Here is a 19944-nt window from a genome sequence, read left to right as displayed (position 1 = left end):
AATCAGCGCTAGAGGTGAGATGTACAGATCTTTTGCTAGCCAATCAACATCCTACTCTGTCCCTCGTGCCATTGGTCGTGCGACAAGCTGTCCATCCCACGCACATACGGATACCAGGGATAAACAAGAGGCACAACGCGCGTTTTTATATTATGTAAACATGGCTTCAATGATTACCAAACCATCTCACCTACGTTGTATCCTGACAAGGACTAGCAAATGTTTAGCTGTGACTTGGACAAAGACATCATTTGGATCAGAAAGAAGGTAGCTATATGGACCATCGCTTCTTATACAAATATTTTATCTTGTTTGGTAGCTAGCTATGTGCCATAGTTATTTGACACACAGTTAGCTTACACATCAGTGGAGGCTGATGGGAAGAGCTATAGGAGGACGGGTTCCATTAATGGATGGAATTGGATAAATGGAACGGAGTCAAACATGTGGTTTGCATAAGTCTTGATAACCTTCATTTATTCTATAACAGCCATTACAATGAGCCTGTCCTCCTATAGCTCCTCCCATCAGCCTCCTGTGCTACACATGTAACGTTAGTACTAGTCACACAGGTAGTGCAAGAGAATGGGATAAGAAACACACCTGAAATTGTTGTAGATGACGGCTGACTATGCTAGCCAATAATATTGCCTACGGACAGACAGCTGAAATGATCTTGCCTGCACTGATAGCCAAGCTAGCATAAAGCTCTTGATTATATTTTTCTCCTGTAAAAGTTATGCCTCCAAAACTGATGGCGAAAGCAGGATCCCCAAAATATACACAAAAACTGGTGATAAAGGTGAGTATGCAAGCAAGTTATTGCACATCATATGGTGATTTCAACAAGGAACACTTTGTTTATCGTCTTCCTGTCGTTGCCAAAGGTTTCTCTAGCACTTACACTGGAGAGAGAAGACCCAAGGAAGATCATGTGTTTGAAGCATTGGGAACAACGGATGAGTTGTCATCAGCGATAGGGTAATGTGATGTCCATGCCTTCTATTGGGTCTTATGCTTTGTTCCCCCTTACTGAATTTATTCACCGTCTTGTGTTGTCTTCTGCAGCTTGGCCAGGGAGTTTTGTATCGACAAAGGCCATACATTCACAGATCAACTGGACAAGGTCTGAGTTGTAACTTTTTCCCGTTCATTTATGGAGAGTAACGACGAACGAATGTCTTGTACTCAACGTTTACCCTTCTAACCCCACAGATTCAGTGTGTCTTACAAGATGTGGGATCCAACATTGCCACACCTCAGTCATCTGCACGAGAAATTCATATAAGTAAATGACTTTGTTGTAAATCATTTTGAAGAATCATTCCACACAGCTTACCCGAGTCAATGGTCTTCTCAGTGTCCTTATACTCTCTCGCACTCCTGCCAACAGAAAAAACTAAGTTCAGTTCCCAACCCGTGGCAGACCTTGAAGGCTGGATTGATGAGTTCACAGAGAAGCTTCCACCACTGACAAACTTCATATTACCTGTAAGCACTCACACACTGGATGAATCTTTTAGAAAACTGAAATGTTATTTAAAACGTGATGTGGAATTGTGAGAGGCTTAGGGGGTTCATATTCCAAATACATGAGCTGACAATATGTTCAAGGTAAAACAGCATGAGGCAGATAACGTTCTGTAATTGTGTTTGTGAATCCATGTGTAAAGCAACTCAATGCATGTGTATGGACTTGTACTACAGTGCATTCGGAAAGTATTCACAACCCTTGACTTTTTCCGCATTTTGTTAGTTTACAGCCTTATTCTAAAATTGATTAAATGTTCTCTAATCTACACACAATACCCCATAATGACAAAGCAAAAACAGGTTTAGACATTTTTGCAAATAAATAAAAATAAATCATATTTACATAAGTATTCAGATCCTTTAGTCAGTACTTTGTTGAAGCACCTTTGGCAGCTATTACAGCCTCGAGTCTTCTTCGGTGTGACGCTACAAGCTTCGCACACCGGGTATTTGGGGAGTTTATCCCATTCTTCTCTGCAGATCCTCTTAAGCTGCAGATCGGTGTGATGGGAGCGTCGCTGCACTGCTATTTCAGGTCTCTCCAGAGATACTTCGATCAGGTTTAAGTCCGGGCTCTGGCTCGGCCACTCAAGAACATTTACGACTTGTCCCGAAGCAACTCCTGAGTTGTCTTGGCTGTGTGCTTAGTGTCGTTGTCCTGTTGCAAGGTGAACCTTCTCGACATAATCCTGTCTCGGCCCTCTACGGACAATTCCATCAACCTCATGGCTTGGTTTCTGCTCTGACATGCACTTTCAACTGTGGGACCTTATATGGACGTGTGTCCCTTTCCAAATCATGTTCAATCAATTGGGTTTACCACAAGTGGACTCCAAGAAACATCAAGGATAATCAATCGAAACAGGATGCACCTGAGCTCAATTTTGAGTCTCATAGCGAAGGGTTTTCTGAGTATTCAGATACTTATGTAAATAAGGTATGCTTTTTTTTCTCTTTTTTTTACACATTTGCAAAAAAATTGCTTCATCATTATGGGGTATTGTGTGTAGATTGAGGAAAAAATTTCATTTTAGAATATAGCTGTAATGTGGGAAAAGTCGAGGGGTCTGAACTTTCTGAATGCACTGTGTATATATTGGTGTTATTCATAAGGACCCTTTTTGGGTGAATACATTGTGCATATTGGTTTGATGTGTTTTTATCTTAACTTCTCTGTCCGGTTAGTCTGGAGGAAAGAGCAGTGCGGCCCTCCACATAGCACGGACAGTGTGTCGCCGAGCAGAACGCAGGTGAGTTCCAACGAATCATACGGTTGTTTAGACCCAACACTGTATAACGTTGTGATCCTGAACGTAGCCCCAGAAACAGCCATAACACTTGTCTTATCTTTCCAGTGTTTCCCCTATTGTGCGGTCAGGTGAGGCCGATCCTGATGTTGCCAAATATTTGAACAGGTATTATCCTTGTATACATGTGCAGATGTATTATCATGCGTTTAAGGAAGTGGTGTACTCTTGTTGATAATCATTTACCTCACGTCTTCCCATAGATTGAGCGACTACCTGTTCACAGTGGCCAGGTACACAGCCATGAAAGAAGGCAACGAGGAGACGATCTACAAAAGACCCGAGTGACACACGTCTACACGTGAAAGATCAAATCGGGGACCTTTGTGGAACAACCTTTGTTCTGCTTCTCGGTTGAATTAAGTCATCGGCATTGTTTTATGTGAAAGGCAGTTTGATGGGTCTAAGTTGAAATACTGTTATCTCGTGATGGAACTTTTCCTACATTTCAAATAAACACTTGAATCCAAATTCGACTTCGCTAGAGGCAAAATCTAAACGTACGGATACTTCTTTTGCCATGCGGTACTTTTTAAAATGTTGCAACCATTTTTGAACAGGATAATAATAAAATGAGGTTTGATTTTGTAATGACACGCACAAGTTATAATCCTGTATTGTGTATATGAAGCACAGGTTGTATCACAAGAAGCTTTCAATACAATTTCTCTATCAATCTATTTCAGAGAACTGGATGACTAGCTTTTATCACTCGGCATCAGAAAGTACACTTTTCTAATGAAAACAGATGAGACTCCATTTTGAATGATCATAAACCTATATGTGTATAGCATTTCTACAAACTCTTATGCTGTCATCTGATGCTGCAGTAAATAAACTTCTTTCATCATCACATTACCATTATCTTCTACACCTCAAACGTAAAGTTCTGAAGGTCATATTGAAAACCTATTACAACTGGTCCTCAGAACTGTACTGTCGGTTCAGATATCCTCAGTTCACACTGGGCTTTCCAACATCGTTTCAACAACTATGGTGGATGTTTAACCAAGCAAGCCTAGTACAGCCCGGTCTGGCTCAGTACTGTGAAAAGGGCTCTGTCTTCCAACTCACACACGGTCACTATCTGGCACCAGGCCTGGCTTTTCTGGGAAATGCTACTGGCCCAGGTCATAAGAGACAGATTGTGATCCTCGTATGGTGGGTAATGCAGGTGGGTGATTGAGCAGGCATGATTTCCTGTGTGAGAAGCTATTAAAGCTGTAGCACCCATGGTAGGTGCCAGTGGAATGGGTTCCTGTCAAGTGGAGTTTTCAACAAATATGGAGGATTATTGCACTTAACCCTAATTTGATCCAGGGTCACCGTACTACTATGGCTGACCCTGTAAAGCACATTTCACTTCACCTTTCATGGGTATGTAACAATATGTATTTATTAACTTACTATGGTACTGCTTACCAGACCTTATTATGGAAGAGTAGATCAAAAGTCCAGGCTTGTGTTCAGTAGGGAGCAAATGTTTTGAAAAAAGGGAGATACTTTTTTTGTTGTCCAATAACAAATTTGTTCTGCTACAAAAACAATCTGCTTTAATGAACAAGACCCATGTCTCCGCACTGAGAAGTGATGAAGACCAGAGGCAGCGATCTGACCCAGACTATTCTAGAACCTACCTACTCCCCGAAAAGGCAGGACCACCATCAGGCTCTGCAGGACCTGTCATTGGAGCAGCGTATAGTATGTGTATAATCAGTGCCATTTCTAGGAACAAGCCCCCCCCCCCTTAGGAAGTCAGTCGTGGTCTCAACTTACTGTTAGCTAAGATTAACCAGTTGAGCTGACAGACGTTTTACACTGTTTAGCTGTGGGTATAGTCATCAATCTAGCAAGACGGCAATATTTCATAAATGTCCTGTTTTCCCCCTAGAAAGCTATGACCTTTATGTCTGTCTGAGAACAAAAACAACTTTCAACCTACTACACAATAAAATAATAAAACACATACAATATATGATAATACTGCCTCCACTCTTCTGGGGAGGCTTTCCACTAGATGTTGGAACACTGCTGCAGGGACATGCTTCCATTCCGCCACAAGAGCATTAGTGAGGTCGGGCACTGAGGCCTGGCTCGCAGTCGGCGTTCCAATTCATCCCAAAGGTGTTCGATGGGATTGAGGTTAGGGCTCTGTGCAGGCCAGTCAATTTTTCCACACCTATCTCGACAAACCATTCCTGTATGGACCTCGCTTCGTGCACAGGGACATTGTCATGCTGAAACAGTAAAGGGCCTTCCCCAAACGGTTGCCAAAAAATTGAAAGCACAGAATCGTATAGAATGTAATAGTATGCTGTAGTGTTAAGATTTCCGTTCACTGGAACTAAGGGGACTAGGCCGAACCATGAAAAACAGTCACAGTCCATTATTACTCCTCCACCAAACTTTACAGTTGGCACTATGCATTCGGGCAGGTAGTGTTCTCCTGGCATCCGCCAAACCCAGATTCGTCCGTCGGACTGCCAGATGGTGAAACGTCAGTCATCACCCCAGTGGACATGTTTCCACTGCCCCAGAGTCCAAAGGCAGCAAGTGGCATGGTGATCTTAGGCTTGTGTGCCACTGCTCGGCCATAGAAACCCATTTCATGAAGCTCCCGATTAAGTTATTGGGCTGCCGTTGCTCGGTAGTGAATGTTGCAATGCAGGACAGACCATTTTTACACGCTTCAGCACTCGTCCGTCCCGTTCTGTGAGCTTGTGTGGCCTACCACTTAGCGGCTGAGTCGTTGTTTCTCCTAGATGTTGCCGGGGCAGCTCTAGCAGGGAAAAAAATATGACAAACTGCTTGTAAAGATGGCATCCTATGACAGTGCCACATTGAAAGTCAGAGCTTGAGTATGGGCCATTCTACTGCCAATGTTTGTCTATGGAGATCGCATGGCTGTGTGCTCGACTTTATACATCTGTCAGCAACGGGTGTGAATGAAATAGCCAAATCCACTCATTTGAAGGGGTGTTCACATACATTTGTAATGAAATGTACATACATATACATACACACTGAGGGTACAAAACATTAAGAACACTTTCCTAATATTGAGTTGCACCCCTTTTGCCCTCAGAACAGCCTCAATTCATTGGGGCATGGACTCTACAAGGTGTTGAAATCGTTCCACAGGGATGCTGTCCCATGTTGACTCCAATGCCTCCCACAATTGTTGTCAAGTTGGCTGGATGTCCTTTGGGTGGTTGACCCTTTTTTGATACACACAGGAAACTGTTCAGCATTGCAGTTCTTGACACAAACCGGTGCCCCTGGCACCTACAACCATACCCAGTTGCCCATTCATCCTCCACACATTCTAAAAGATAAGTCTTCATGCAGGGCTGCCCCAGCCTGGTCCTGCAACACATAGACAAAAGCCAGTGTATTCTTATGTGTAAACCAAACAAGTTATGTTGTTACTGTAGTAGTCCATAACAAATCATAATTCAGTGTACCTTCTGCATGTCAGGCGACCATTACTCTTCCATGCATAGCAGAAAAAAGTGTATACTAAACAGAGGACAGACCCTGGGCAGTAAAGCATACCATTAAACCCCCAGTATCAGAGGGAAATGACTCCAAATCAGGCAATGCAAGTAAACCAGTCACAGATGTGATAAAGAAATTCAAGTTTGATCCTGTCTCCTTAACTTTCTGAAAGTAATATTGATCTCAGAGGAACAATGTCCTTAAGTTTGAGAAACAAAAGTAAATCAATAAATCATTACAGATTGCTAGTAATAACAAAGTAATTCATGTGAATTTTGACAGCAAATTGATGCGTCTGACTAGTTTTAATGCACTTACCGCCGCAAAGCTGTGAACCAGCGCGTTGGAGAAGGACTTGGATGGGTACTCATGTTTTTTTAGTGTTTTTTATTTTTTATTTAGATAAAATGGTCGGAAAACAAACTGTTTCTGAAAAGGACGCATTGATATTCATGCTCACAACCCAAACGTCAGAGTCAACTGACAGATTGGGGTGCTTCGGGTGTGCACAATATAAACCAGCATGTGACACAATCAAACTTTGCAGATAGTAACAACATTAATAGAGAACTGACCATAGAGAATGATAGAAGCCTCTAGTGGCCAAAAGGCCATTTTAGCATGGGCAGCGCCATTGAGGGCTTCCACCATTTTAATGCAGTCAACTGGGTGTGACTTGCATCTCCATTGGCTGATCCCTCCTGAATACCTGGAGTCAAGGTCCAACCGGCTCATCAGGAAGGATCAGACAATCGTGAAGAAGAAAATGTACTACGTTAAAATGGAGATAACCTCAATGGCGCTGCCCATGCTGTGTCAGACTATAATGGCAGATAAAGATGAATCTCTATGGAACTGACAGAACCTGTTCTTCACAACTGTTATATCATTATTTAATTAATAAATACCGCTCTGAGCTATACAGAACTTGTCCCGAAGTGAGAAAATAAATGGATTGATTCCTCTAGAAATAAAACCAAGACACACTCACTTCAGTTGATAAGTAAAGTTTTTAGAATAATTATGGTTAACAATTATGTTACTGTTTTTACAGAATAAATAGTATCTTACACAAACATGTTTTACATTGAAATTGAGTTTTCAATTACCTGTATTTCACATAGTGCAACCAGTTCCCAAAGACACTTCACAGATTGTGAGGGGACAGTACTTTCATAGAAGTATGTAGCACACTTCCTGGATTTACTTTTCTTCTAATTCATAAAAAGATATAGCGAGATTTTAATGACATCGTTTAAAATGGAGGAGTGCCCCCATTAAAACACCAGGCAGAGCTTGTGAGGTATCTTCCAGTCTTCTCTGGGACACTGACCATTTCCATTCCATGACTCATTTCTAACCCATTTCAGGATGCTGAAACAATTGATTGAAATAAAATGGGTAACTGTAGTCAGACTGGCACCACTGAAGTGAAAAAGATGCAGTCAGATTGAAGTATAACTACAGTATGCTGCAAATACTGCGTCCAAAAAAATACTTTTGTTTTACTGCAGTAATTTTGCAGTGTAACTGCAGTTCAAGGTACCAGTCGACTGCAGTTACTGCATTTTTACTGCAGTTTCAAAACTGCAATCTTTTTTTGTAAGCGAACGATTCGTCAGAGGTCCTTGGGAAGTAAGGAAATATATCGCAGTGATCACAACAGACTGAACATTGAGGTAAAGTCTTCCCATAGAGTCACTAAGACAAATTGTCATTTCTATTTGTCAATGAGATTAATGGCATTTATAAATGGGGGGAAATGCCTGTACAGGTATGTTGTACCCCCTTAATATTCCTATACACATACAAATCGAGCAGATTTCAGTTAGTAAAGCAATACAAAACCATATAGAACCTTGTGTAATGCCCATAACATGCCTGTATAATCATCAGAACTGAGTTCTGTTAACCAGTGGCCAGGATATATAAGCGATAGTTATTAATGGTGCTTAAAAAGGCTTTATTCCCTTTTTTTATGACCACAACCAGAGCCATGTCTATGGTTCTGACAACCGCTCAGCGCACACATGTACACCCCTCATGAAACAGTTTTGCATAAAATACTGAATCAATAAATAGGCTATTGCTTTTAAAATCAGCCTGTTCATCTTTCACATTATTAAAACTCGTGCTGCCTCGTCTGCAAACACCTTGACGTTGGAACTACACGTCACTAACAACTGCCCCAAATTGTCTCTTTTTATTTGCTCCTTTGACGTTTTGCATGGTATAATAATTTGCAATCTTTAGAATAAAAAAGTGTGTCCCCCCCCTCACAAAAAGAGCAGGGTTATATGTGCAAGAGAGAGTAGGTAAGAAAGGAGAGGTGAGAGAGAGAGACACACAAGCAATGCTTTCAGATTCACATGATCAACCAGCCCATGACAAATAGTATGGTTTGCTCCCTGTGTATCCCCTTTTCCACGTGGCTGTAAGGTTACGAGACACAAGGGAGAATCAGTACATGCTTGACACCAAACCTTCCTGGGTTGGACGGTTCAGTGGCGGTAAAGGGAGCATGGGACTTTTGTCTATAAGCAGGCTCAAGTCCTTGTCCTATGTGTTCATGGCTTGATTCCATTCCAAGAGGCATGGCCAATCCTAGTGGATATAGAGAAATGTTTGTGATTGACTTCACTGTAACGGATTCGTTTGGGAATGTCACAATTAGGGACATGCGAAGTGGAAAAAAACAATGGTTGTCAATGTTGTGTCCGCTGTAGTTATCGGACCCAGATTTCACAGCAAAACATTTTTTTTTTTTAAACAGAGCCACTGTATTATCCATTTTCAAACGCAACAAGACAAGAGACTCCGGAACCATGACAGAAGATAACGGGGACATCTGGTATCAAATAACGGCATGGAGTTTGCTTTAAGTATTGATGGCATCACTTTGGGTCACAAATGCATTGCTGTGTAACATGAATTCTAATTTGAATACATTAGAGAACAGAGACATACAGGCTCCAAAGCTGTTGTCAGGTGACGGACTGTAGTGTGTGTGTGTGTGTGTGTGTGTGTGTGTGTGTGTGTGTGTGTGTGTGTGTGTGTGGGAGAGAGACAGATCGTCAGGATTTAATTCCCTAATTAACCCACGAGGGACAATAAACAGATATGACACTTGCGCCAACACGTGACCACATCTCCGTGGTCAGAACTTGTCGTTGAACACGAGGCGGTGATTTGTCATCTCTTTATGAAAAGATGCTTCCGTCATGTTAAAAACAAGTTTATTAAGACTCGCCGAATGACAGCGGACAGTTGCTCGGATGACATCCTGTTCCAGCAGGTAGAACAAAGCTTCATATGATTTTGCACCAGTGTGGAGTCTATCGCGTGTAATCGCTTGCATTGCATCTATATTGCTTTCCAGTTTGTTTGACGTGGGAGTGCTAGATCCAAGTATCGTTCTGTTAAGCCTGAGAAGAAATAGTAAGACACTGAGCCATTTTAGTTCAGCAATGTGTTAGGTTAAACATTCCTCCTTGTTACGATTATCAGCATGGATTTGGTTTTCGGGTGTGTGAGAGTAAAGAGAGACTGTTTCAATTGTGCTGTTCCCACAATTTCTTCAGCTACTTGCCTAGAAAAAAAGTGAAATAAACTCACATGGGCAATGACTGCCACTGGTCAGAACATAAGTTACCATGGTTGCACAGGCAGCAAATAGGGTTGAAAGCCCTTGGGGTGGGTGGAGTTTCCAGAATCCAGACTTATTGGGGTAAGAGAGGGTGGCGCTCTTCTGGTTTCCTAGACTGGGATAAAGGTAAGGGGGTATCCTATTTTTCAGCTTTGGTGAAGCTCCACTGACTTGACCGGCTGCAACCCTTAGCCTGGGTAAGGAGGATGCTCTTTAGTTGTTTATCCTTTAGTCTTGCTGGCAGCAGACCACGAGCAGGGGGGAGTTTATTTTAGGAGAGCTCAAAACCTGTGTTCATACTGATGGCATAGCGGAGCTTGTCACGCAGGATGCTTTTCTTGCTGTAGTTAGGCAGCTTGAGCAGGTTGAAGCAGGTGGATGAGGTGGGGAGGCGGCCGCCAGGCTCCTTCTTCCGGATGGTGAAGAAACCCCGCAGGACACTGCCCAGGGTGTCCCCCGTGTCCTAGAGAGAGATGGGTGACAGGAGCGTGAACACAAACACACGGAGAACCAAAGTAGTCTCAAGGGACTGACTTTCCAAACCTAAGTTCTTCAACTAAAATAGGCGTACTAGTTGTGTGTGCTGGGGTGCCAGGTAGCCTAGTGGTTAAAGCGTTGGGCCAGTAACCGAAAGGTTGCTAGATTGAATCCGCGAGCCGGTAAAAATCAAGGCAGTTAATCCACTGTTCCTAGGCCGTCATTGTAAATAAGAATATGTTCTTAACTGACTTGCCTAGATAAATAAAAGGTTAAATATATATATTTTATTTAACAAACATGTGGCTTAGAACTTTCCAATGATCCAAGTGTTCTCACCTGATCATCAGACACCTCCACACAGCGAATGGAGAAAGGGGGCTTGAGGTAGGCAAAACCCAGGAGGGGTGGTCTCGAACAGCTGGTGACAAACTGTAAAAGCAGAACAACAGAGGATCACATAACAAGTGCAAGGGCGTTCTAGAGCAGGGGTCTCAAACTGACAGCCCCGCAAGCCAACGTAATTCAGTTAACGTATGAACAGTAAAATAGCATTTTATACTGAACAAATATATAAATGTAAATTGCAACAATTTCAAATATTCAACTTTATTGCAGTACATAGAAGGAAATCAGTCAATTGAAAATTCCTTAAGGCCCTAATTTATGGATTTCACATGACTGGGCAGGGGCGCAGCCATGGGTGGGCCTGGGAGGGGAAGCCAGGCCCAGCCAATCATAATTACTTTTTCCTCCACAAAAGGGCTTTATTACAGACAAATACTCCTCAGAACCATCCTCCCCTCCTCAGACGATCCCACAGGTGAAGAAGCCGGATGTGGAGATCCTGGGCTGGTGTGGTTACACGTGGTCTGCGGTTGTGAGGCTGGTTGGATATACTGCCAAATTCTATAAATTGACATTGGAGGCGGCTTATGGTAGAGAAAATAACATTAAATTATCTGGCAACAGCTCTGGTGGAAATTCCTGCAGTCAGCATGACAATTGAACACTCCCTAAAAACTTGAGACATCTGTGTCATTGTGTTGTGTGACAAAACTGCACATTTTAGAGTGGCCTTTTATTGTCCCCAGCACATGGTGCACCTGTGTAATGATCATGCTATTTAATCAGCTTCTTGATATGCCACACCTGCCAGGTGGGCGGATTATCTTGGCAAAGGTGAAATGCTCACTAACAGGGATGTAAAGAAACATTTTTGAATAATAAGCTTTTTGTACATATGGAACCTTTCTGGGATCTTTTATTTCAGCTCATGAAACATGGGACCAACACTTTACATGTTGTGTTCATATTTTTGTTCAGTATAGTAACATTTGGGGGTTGTTACTACCTTGAGGAACATGGCCCTTTCCTCAGAGGAGAAGTCACTGGACAGGATGTCCCACAGCCAGATGATGACCCGATGGCTGCTGTGGAAACCTCCATAGTACACTGTGTGTTTCCTGACAACAGGAGAGAGAGCGGGCAGGAAAGAGAGCGAGAGAGACCATGTCAGCAAGCACCTTCACCTTGGCTTTACAACCTTACACAGTCAACTCACTGTCCGTTACCCAATCAAATGGGACATTCAAACCTAGGATGATAGGATTTCAGGATTTCCCCAAAAAGTTTGGGAATTGGCAGGTCGAAAAGATGTGGAGAAGCTCATCGAGGGGGAAAGGGGGTGGAAGGTCACGCACTTGAGGTCATCCAGATCTATCTCGGCGTTGTCCCCGGAGACGAGGCGCTGGACCTCGGGGGTGGAGAACATGTGCAGCCACTCTGGGTTGATGATGCTGCGGAACCCTCGGATGAAAGCTGCCGTTTGCTCTTTTATCTGCGTGTGCATGCGGAAGTGCGCCATCAGGTGGATATAGCTGATCCTGCAACACGGACAAGGTCAAAGGTGAGGTTAAGTCAGACTCAGAACACCATGGGCCTCAGGGTTCTCTCTTCTTTTTTAACAAGGTGGTGCTGCCGAGTACTGTGGGGGGAGGCCCAGGGGGACCATTTCCTATAATCTAGAGCCAAACATTTCCTTTACTTTTTTTTTTAACATAGTGGTGCAGACAGTCCGCAAGATGGCACAGCGAACCGCTTACATTCTTTGGGGATAACCCTGGGCCTGTCTAGAAACAACCCTCTAGCCCTTCCGCCTAGGTACTTGTGGAGAACTGAAAGGTTTTGATATATGTACTAGCGTATTGCTTATTATACCTATCTACCTTGCCCTGTGATAGGCTTGGTAGGACATACACCATATTGCTTACACCTATCAGATCTCCACAAAGTGTCAAAGGGCCGGGTGTAGGGGCTAGGGGTTGTTCCTGGACGGAACCCCACGTCATCATCCAACTTGTTATAACTACAGGGACAATAAACAAATCTTGTGTTTAGAGAACGAGAGTGTTAACATCAAATGACATCAACAACTGTAAAAATATACACGTTTGTTCTAGATACTGCATCTGCATCTTTCTCACTTGTTTTCATTGGTGACTGGCATCGTCTTTCCTCCAGGAATCAGCTCATGACAGACCAGCTGCGATATGACACGAAGACAGTATTAAGAGACAAGAGAAGAGTTCTGTTTTTCTACATTCAGAGAAAAACTATGGCTTCTACCTGTCCCATAACATCCTCGTCATACGATAGCGTCAGTCCTAGATCACCAACATCCCCGTCGTAGCGCTGGAAAAGGACAAGACGAAGATCAAAGAACTATTTTGAGTCGACTTCCACAACTTCAGAGTGATATTGATCACAGAAAGTAACGACGGATAACAGCGAAGCAAAAAAACTTCTCAAATCAAAATAGCGGTCACCATAAACCAGGGTTGTGTTCATCAGACACCAAGTAGAAACAAAACAGACTGAAACAGGGAGAAAGGACCTCATGGACTTATACAATAAGAAACACACCCTTTTGTTTTCAGTGTCTGTGTGTTGGGAGGGGGGAGGAGTCTTTCTGACCTTAATGGAGGTGAGGTTCTTGTAGAACTCAGAGTCCAGGGAGGGCAGCTCGTCAATGGAGCTGTAGAAAGTGCTGTGATGGTGGCCCATGACCTGGCCGAGGAAGAAGGAGGCGAAGGGTACGTCTACCACGATACCCTGAAACACACACACGTTGATCTCATGGACTATCAGGCTTCGCATCGATAGCTCCATCTATAAATTGTGGCAACATTTCTCCAGACCTATCCCTCAGCATTATAGCGGGAAAAAGTGGTGAGTTGGGCTAGTGGCTTTAAAATAAGTAATTCTTGTTACATATATGGTCATTTCACATGAATAACATCCTCTGTGAGCGCAGGCACACCTCATACATGGCTTTTCCGAGCATCTTCCCCACAAACTCAAAGAGCTGCAGGTGGTTCTCGTGGATGTAGGACGTAGGGGAGGGGTACAGCCTCTCATTGCCACTGGTGGTCTATGGGGGGAGACATCAGCATAAAATCAGCAGCAGCATTAGCAGCAGTGGCAGCAGTGGCTAAAAGTACCTTGACACTATTTGAAATCTTTCAAAAAGACTATGAGCGTTAGCTTTAGCCTATCCTGGAGTGCCAGGTGGGCAGTGTATGCACTTTTGAGACTTGTCTATTGGTTCCAGTGCAACAGGCAAGCTCAATCAAGCACAGATACAGCACTCAAAATTATTTCAAAAATTATTTGAAGCAAGGTCTGGAGAGCTAACCTTAAAGAGGTTGAGAGCCGGATTGAAGACTTTCTTGATGATCTCTTCCAGGAACTCCTTGAAGACGCCGTCCTGGTCGATGCCGGCCTCGTCCACACCCAGGTCGTTGACAAACTTCACGCGGATCACACCTTTGATGGAGTTGACGGGCAACCGGCGGAGCTGGTCATAACCATCCTTATGAGAGAGTTCAGACACAAAGAGTTTGGGTGATCAGTTTGGGTATCAGTCACAACCACCATGCCTGACTGTATTTGACATCAGGCTCTGTGCCAATATGTACCCTTTGCATAACACTGTTTCGAGAATACATTCTTAGTGATATGCTAGTGTGGGGGAAAACATGCAAAAGATGGATACATCCATTTCATACCTCTAACATCCGTGAGCGGCGAATGGTGATATGGGTGACATGCGGAGAGGCGGAGCTGGTCTCCACCAATCCCAAGGTTTCCTTCTCCTTGGTGACAATGTTTCGGAACAGCAGGACCCTCTAAAGTGGGGAGGACAACGAGTGAGACACTATGTGCATTATTTGTATAGTGAAACGACAAATACGAATGCCCGGGAAGGACAAATATTATTTCTGTGCAGACTCACGTTTTTGTGTGGAATGACGTGTGGGATGTACTGAAGTAACAGCTGAGCTCTCCTCTTGCCCTTCTCCAGCTCTTGGAACAAAAGGCTCGGCTTTAGATCCCTGGACACAAGGGGTGAAAGAGTGAGTCAGTAAGTGTCCCAATTTTTTTCCTACTGATCAGTCCTGGGACAAATACAGTGCCTTGAGAAAGTATTCATCCCTTGACTTTTTCCACATTTTATTGTGTCACAAAGAGTGATTAAAATGGATTTAAATGTCATTTTTTTGTCAATGATCTACACATAACACTCTGTAATGTCAAAGTGGCAGAAAAATTCTGAAATCTAAAAATATTTATGGATAATAAAACACTAATATATATTGATTAGATAAGTATTCAACCCAGAGTCAATACATTACAGCAGTTAGTCTTTCTGGGTAAATCGCAGAGCTTTGTACACCTGGATTGTACAATTCTTCAAGCTCTGTCAAGTCGGTTGTTGATCATTGCTTGACAGCCATTTTCAAGTCTTGACATAAGATTTTAAAGCAGACTTAAGTCAAAACCATAACTAGGCCACTACGGAACTTTCAATGTCATCTTGGTAAGCAACTCGTGCATAATTGGCCTTGTGTTTTGGGTAATTGTCCTGCTAAAAGGTGAATTCGTATCCCAGTGTCTGTTGGAAAGCAGACCAAACTAAGCTCTCCTCTAGGATTTAGCCTTTGCTTGGATCTATTCCTTTGCTTTTTATCATTAAAAAAACTCCCTAGTCCTTGATGATTAGCATACCCATAACATGATGCAGCCACCACCATGCTTGAAAATATAAAGAGTGGTAACTCAGTGATGTGTTGGATTTACCCCAAACATAACGCTTTGAATACAGGACAAAAAGTTAATTTATTTACCACATTTTTTGCAGTATTACTTTAGTGGCTTATTGCAAACAGCATGCATGTTTTGGAAAAAATGTATTCTGTACAGGCTTCCTTCTTTTCACTCTGTCAATTAGGTTAGTATTAGGAGCAACTTTTCTAATCACAGCCATTAAAAACTCGATAAAATGTTTTAAATCCCCTTTGGCCTCATGATGAAATGCCTGAGCGGTTTCCTTGTACTCTGGCAACTGAGTTAGGAAGGACGCCTGTATCTTTGTAGTGACTGGCTGTATTGATACACCATCCAAAGTGTAATTAATAACAGCACCATGGGACATTTAATGTCAGCTACCAATAGGTGAACTTCTTTGCGAACCATTGATAAACCTTCCTAGTCTTTGTTGTTGAATCTGTGCATGAAATTCACTGCTCGACTGAGGGACATTACAGATAATTGTATGTGTGGGGTACAGAGATGGGGTAACATTTAAAAATCATGTCAAAAACTCATTGCACACAGAGTGAGTCCACGCAACTTATTATATGACTTGTTAAGCACATTTTTACTCTTTCATTTATTTAGGCTTGCCATAAGAATACTTATCGCCTCAATACATTTCAGCTTTTCATTTGAATGAATTCGTAAAGATTTCTAAAAACATAATTCCACTGACATTATGGGTTATTGTGTGTGACACAACATCTAAATTCAATCCATTTTCAATTCAGTCAAATACTTCCAAGTAGTGGAGGTGGGCCCAACATGGCTTGCGTGGAGTACTGGGTGGTCAAAGTTGGCACAAATGTTCCATTGGTTCCATTGTGGTGGGCAAGCTTCATCAAGCACTCCTCAAGCATTTGACCGCTACTGATCACTAGGATCACCTTAGCAGGTTTTGGGAAGTGCAGACTAACTATGGGAAGGATCAGGGATTAGGATAAGTATGTTTCCCGGAGGGGCACTTACTTGCGCAGCCAGTTGTCATCAGGGGAGAACCTCCTCCTGCAGTCCCGCTCGTAAAGCACCATCAGCCAGCCGTGAACGCTGTGGAACAGGTCCAGCTTCTCTCCTTTGGCATTCTCTGTCACAGACAACAACACACTCAACGACCCTATCCTCAAGACATTTCTCATGGTGCCGGAAACTGGGATTGGCAATTCTGTCACTGTCAATCACATCACCTTTGAGTACGACAAGAATTCAACAGAGGGAGGAGACTCACCCAAGATGCCATCCCAGACCATCTTGTAAACAAACGTGTTGAGAAATGAGGAGATGGTTACAAGCTCCTCCGTCTTAAACGAGATCTGCTCTTCGTAAACTTCAATGTCATCCAGGATCCTGTATAACACACAAAGGATGGTCAACATATAACATTTACAGTCGTGGCCAAATGTTTTGAGAATGACACAAATATGAATTTTCAAAGTCTGCTGCCTCAGTTTGTATGATTGCAATTTGCATATACTCTAGAATGTTATGAAGAGTGATCAGATGAATTGCAAAGTCCCTCTTTGCCATGCAAATGAACTGAATCCCCCCCCAAAACATGTCCACTGCATTTCAGCCCTGCCACAAAAGGAGCAGCTGACATCATGTCAGTGATTCTCTCGTTAACACAGGTGTGAGTGTTGACGGGGACAAGGCTGGAGATCACTCTGTCATGCTGATTGAGTTCGAATAACAGACTGGAAGCTTCAAAAAGAGGGTGGTGCTTGGAATCATTGTTCTTTCTCTGTCAACCACGGTTACCTGCGAGGAAACACGTGCCATCATCATTGCTTTGCACAAAAAGGGCTTCACAGGCAAGGACTTTGCTGCCAGTAAGGTTGCACCTAAATCAACCTTTTATCGGATCATCAAGAACTTCAAGGAGAGCGGTACAAATGTTGTGAAAGCAGCTTCAGGGCGCCCAAGAAAGTCCAGCAAGCGCCAGGACTGTTTCCTAAAGTTGATTCAGCTGCGGGATCAGGGCACCAACAGTACAGAGCTTGCTCAGGAATGGCAGCAGGCAGGTGTGAGTGCATCTGCACACACAGTGAAGCGAATACTTTTGGAGGATGGCCTGGTGTCAAGAAGGGCAGCAAAGAAGCAACTTCTCTCCAGGAAGAACATCAGGGACAGACTCATATTCAACAAAAGGTACAGTGATTGGACTGCTGAGAACTGGGGTAAAGTCATTTTCTCTGAATCCCCTTTCCGATTATTTGGGGCATCCGGAAAAAAAGCATGTCAGGAGAAGACAAGGTGAGCGCTATCATCAGTCCTGTGTCATGCCAACAGTAAAGCATCCTGAGACCATTCATGTGTGGGGTTGCTTCTCAGCCAAGGGAGTGGGCTCACTCACAATTTTGCCTAAGAACACAGCCATGAATAAAGAATGGAACCAACATCCTCCAAGAGCAACTTCTCCCAACCATCCAGGAACAGTTTTGTGACGAACAAAGCCTTTTCCAGCATGATGGAGCACCTTGCCATAAGGCAAAGGTGATAACTAAGTGGCTCGGGGTACAAAACATTGATATTTTGGGTCCATGGCCAGGAAAGTCCCCAGACCTTAATCCCATTGAGAGAACTTGTGGTCAATCCTCAAGAGGCGGGTGGACAAACAAAAACCCACAAACTCCAAGCATTGATTATGCAAGAATGGGCTGCCATCAGTCAGGATGTGGCCCCGAAGTAAATTGACAGCATGCCAGGGCAGATTGCAGAGGTCTTGAAAAAGAAGGGTCAACACTGCAAATATTGAGTCTTTGCATCAACTTCATGTAATTGTCAATAAAAGCATTTGACACTGATGAAATGCTTGTAATTATACTTCAGTATTTCATAGTAACATCTGAAAAAAATATCTAAAGACACTGAAGCAGCCAATTTTGTGGAAATTAATATTTGTGTCATTCTCAAAACTTTCGGCCATGACAGTATAAGTAAGTACAGAGATGGGATATTGTATTTAGGGCCAGTTTCCTGGATACAGATTAGGACTGAAAGAGGAGCTTCTTAGTCTAGGACTAGACTTAATATATACTTAGGAAACCACCCCATACTGTATAACGTGTAAGTTATGTGGTAGCATTTCATGGAGCTCACGTGATGAGGTGTCTGGAGCAGTCACAAAACAGCATGAGCATGGCTAGCAGCTGTTTAGACTCCTCTGTGTCGTTGTTCAGGCACTCTATGAACAGCTTGAGCCCTCCTTGGGGTCCTAATTCGCAGATGAAGGCCCACAGTTTAGGCAGCAGGTCATCCAGGTAGGTTAGGCCTGAGGGGGACAGCACCGAATACAACATGAGAGAATGTGCGTGTGCGTGTGTATGCGTGCCTGAATCAAATGGAACTATGCATGGACTCACCAGTAAGGATTTGCAGTCGTATCTGGGTGAGCGTGGTGAGGGCTGTCTGGTACAGTACACAGATACTGCACACTTTCTGAACCTCTGCGGAGTCCACCCGTCTCCCGCCAACTGGCTTCAGGATGTTTCGTACTGAGGCAGACTTCTGAAATGCCCGCTTGAATAGACCTAAGAGGAAAACGATCCAATAAGGTTAGTTCATTGTTTTTTAAAAACACAACTTATATTATGCACTTCTATAATATAATCTGGATCAATCAACAACAACCCAGGTATGTGATAATAAATCTGATAATGGTGTCAAAATAAATAACCCATGATATTAAATGATTAAATGCCTGATGAGAAAACAAAAGAGAAACTGAAATACAAATTTGACTTACTCTTGACTGGCAGGTTGTTTTGGGATGTGGTAGGTTGTGGCGGAGGCGTGGGTTCTTGGGTCTCCAGTTTTTTGCTGAGGACGTCACTGAAGAGAGTCCGGATCACAGGCATGCCCCACAGGTACTGCAACTGCTTCGTGACCAGTGGCATGGACTCATTCAGACTGGAGGGATGAAGTAAAGGTTGAGTGGGAAGGGGGTGGGTGGGTGGGTGTGTGAGATTGAGTTGGTCCTCCCTTTGCTGCTATAACAGCCTCCACTCTTCCGGTAAGGCTTCTCTGCCAAACCCAGATTCATCCGTCAGATGGTGAAGCATGATTCATCACTGCAAAGAATGTTTCCACTGCTCTAAAATCCAATGGCAGCTAGCTTTACACCACTCCAGCCAACACTTGGTATTGCCCATGGTGATCTTGGTACGTATAATCGGCCATGGAAACCCATTTCATGAAGCTCCCGATTAACAGTTATTGTGCTGACGTTACTTCCAGAGGCAGTTTGGAACTCGGTAGTGAGTGCTGCAACCGAGGACAGACGCGCTACCGCACTCGGCACTCCCATTCTGTGAGCTTGTGTGGCCTACC

At 43.3% G+C, this 19944-nt stretch overlaps 2 protein-coding genes across 7 annotated transcripts in view; one reads left to right on the top strand and one right to left on the bottom strand.

Moving 5' to 3' along the window:
- Window positions 1–111: 111 nt before the first annotated feature.
- mmab (metabolism of cobalamin associated B) lies at window positions 112–3695 on the top strand. The gene is made up of 9 exons (XM_046350139.1): window positions 112–267; window positions 738–802; window positions 888–981; window positions 1069–1126; window positions 1216–1288; window positions 1394–1491; window positions 2719–2783; window positions 2889–2948; window positions 3044–3695. The coding sequence occupies exons 1-9, from the start codon at window positions 161–163 to the stop codon at window positions 3126–3128; spliced, it is 705 nt and encodes a 234-aa protein (XP_046206095.1). The 5' UTR covers window positions 112–160; the 3' UTR covers window positions 3129–3695.
- A 3634-nt stretch (window positions 3696–7329) lies between these two features.
- Window positions 7330–19944, bottom strand: part of LOC124036043 (ubiquitin-protein ligase E3B-like) — a 32036-nt gene continuing 19421 nt past the window's right edge. For 5 of the 6 annotated variants that reach the window (XM_046350134.1, XM_046350136.1, XM_046350131.1 and 2 more), the window contains exons 12-27: window positions 19361–19524; window positions 18978–19145; window positions 18715–18886; window positions 16844–16962; window positions 16588–16702; window positions 14759–14858; window positions 14532–14651; window positions 14159–14335; window positions 13784–13894; window positions 13438–13575; window positions 13090–13155; window positions 12948–13006; window positions 12165–12347; window positions 11816–11927; window positions 10801–10893; window positions 7330–10447 (exon numbers count right to left, since the gene is read on the bottom strand). In XM_046350134.1, coding sequence (XP_046206090.1) covers window positions 10256–10447; window positions 10801–10893; window positions 11816–11927; window positions 12165–12347; window positions 12948–13006; window positions 13090–13155; window positions 13438–13575; window positions 13784–13894; window positions 14159–14335; window positions 14532–14651; window positions 14759–14858; window positions 16588–16702; window positions 16844–16962; window positions 18715–18886; window positions 18978–19145; window positions 19361–19524 — 2089 coding nt within the window. In that variant the 3' untranslated portion in view covers window positions 7330–10255. Of the gene's footprint in view, window positions 10448–10800; window positions 10894–11312; window positions 11371–11815; window positions 11928–12164; window positions 12348–12947; window positions 13007–13089; window positions 13156–13437; window positions 13576–13783; window positions 13895–14158; window positions 14336–14531; window positions 14652–14758; window positions 14859–16587; window positions 16703–16843; window positions 16963–18714; window positions 18887–18977; window positions 19146–19360; window positions 19525–19944 lie in introns of those variants that run through there. The other variant, XM_046350137.1, reaches the window with a different exon arrangement.

The sequence above is a fragment of the Oncorhynchus gorbuscha genome, linkage group LG05 (genome assembly GCF_021184085.1).
Source record: "Oncorhynchus gorbuscha isolate QuinsamMale2020 ecotype Even-year linkage group LG05, OgorEven_v1.0, whole genome shotgun sequence".
Lineage (NCBI taxonomy): Eukaryota > Metazoa > Chordata > Actinopteri > Salmoniformes > Salmonidae > Oncorhynchus > Oncorhynchus gorbuscha.
Note: the sequence above shows the minus strand (reverse complement) of the source record. Positions and strands in the feature narration are given on the sequence as shown.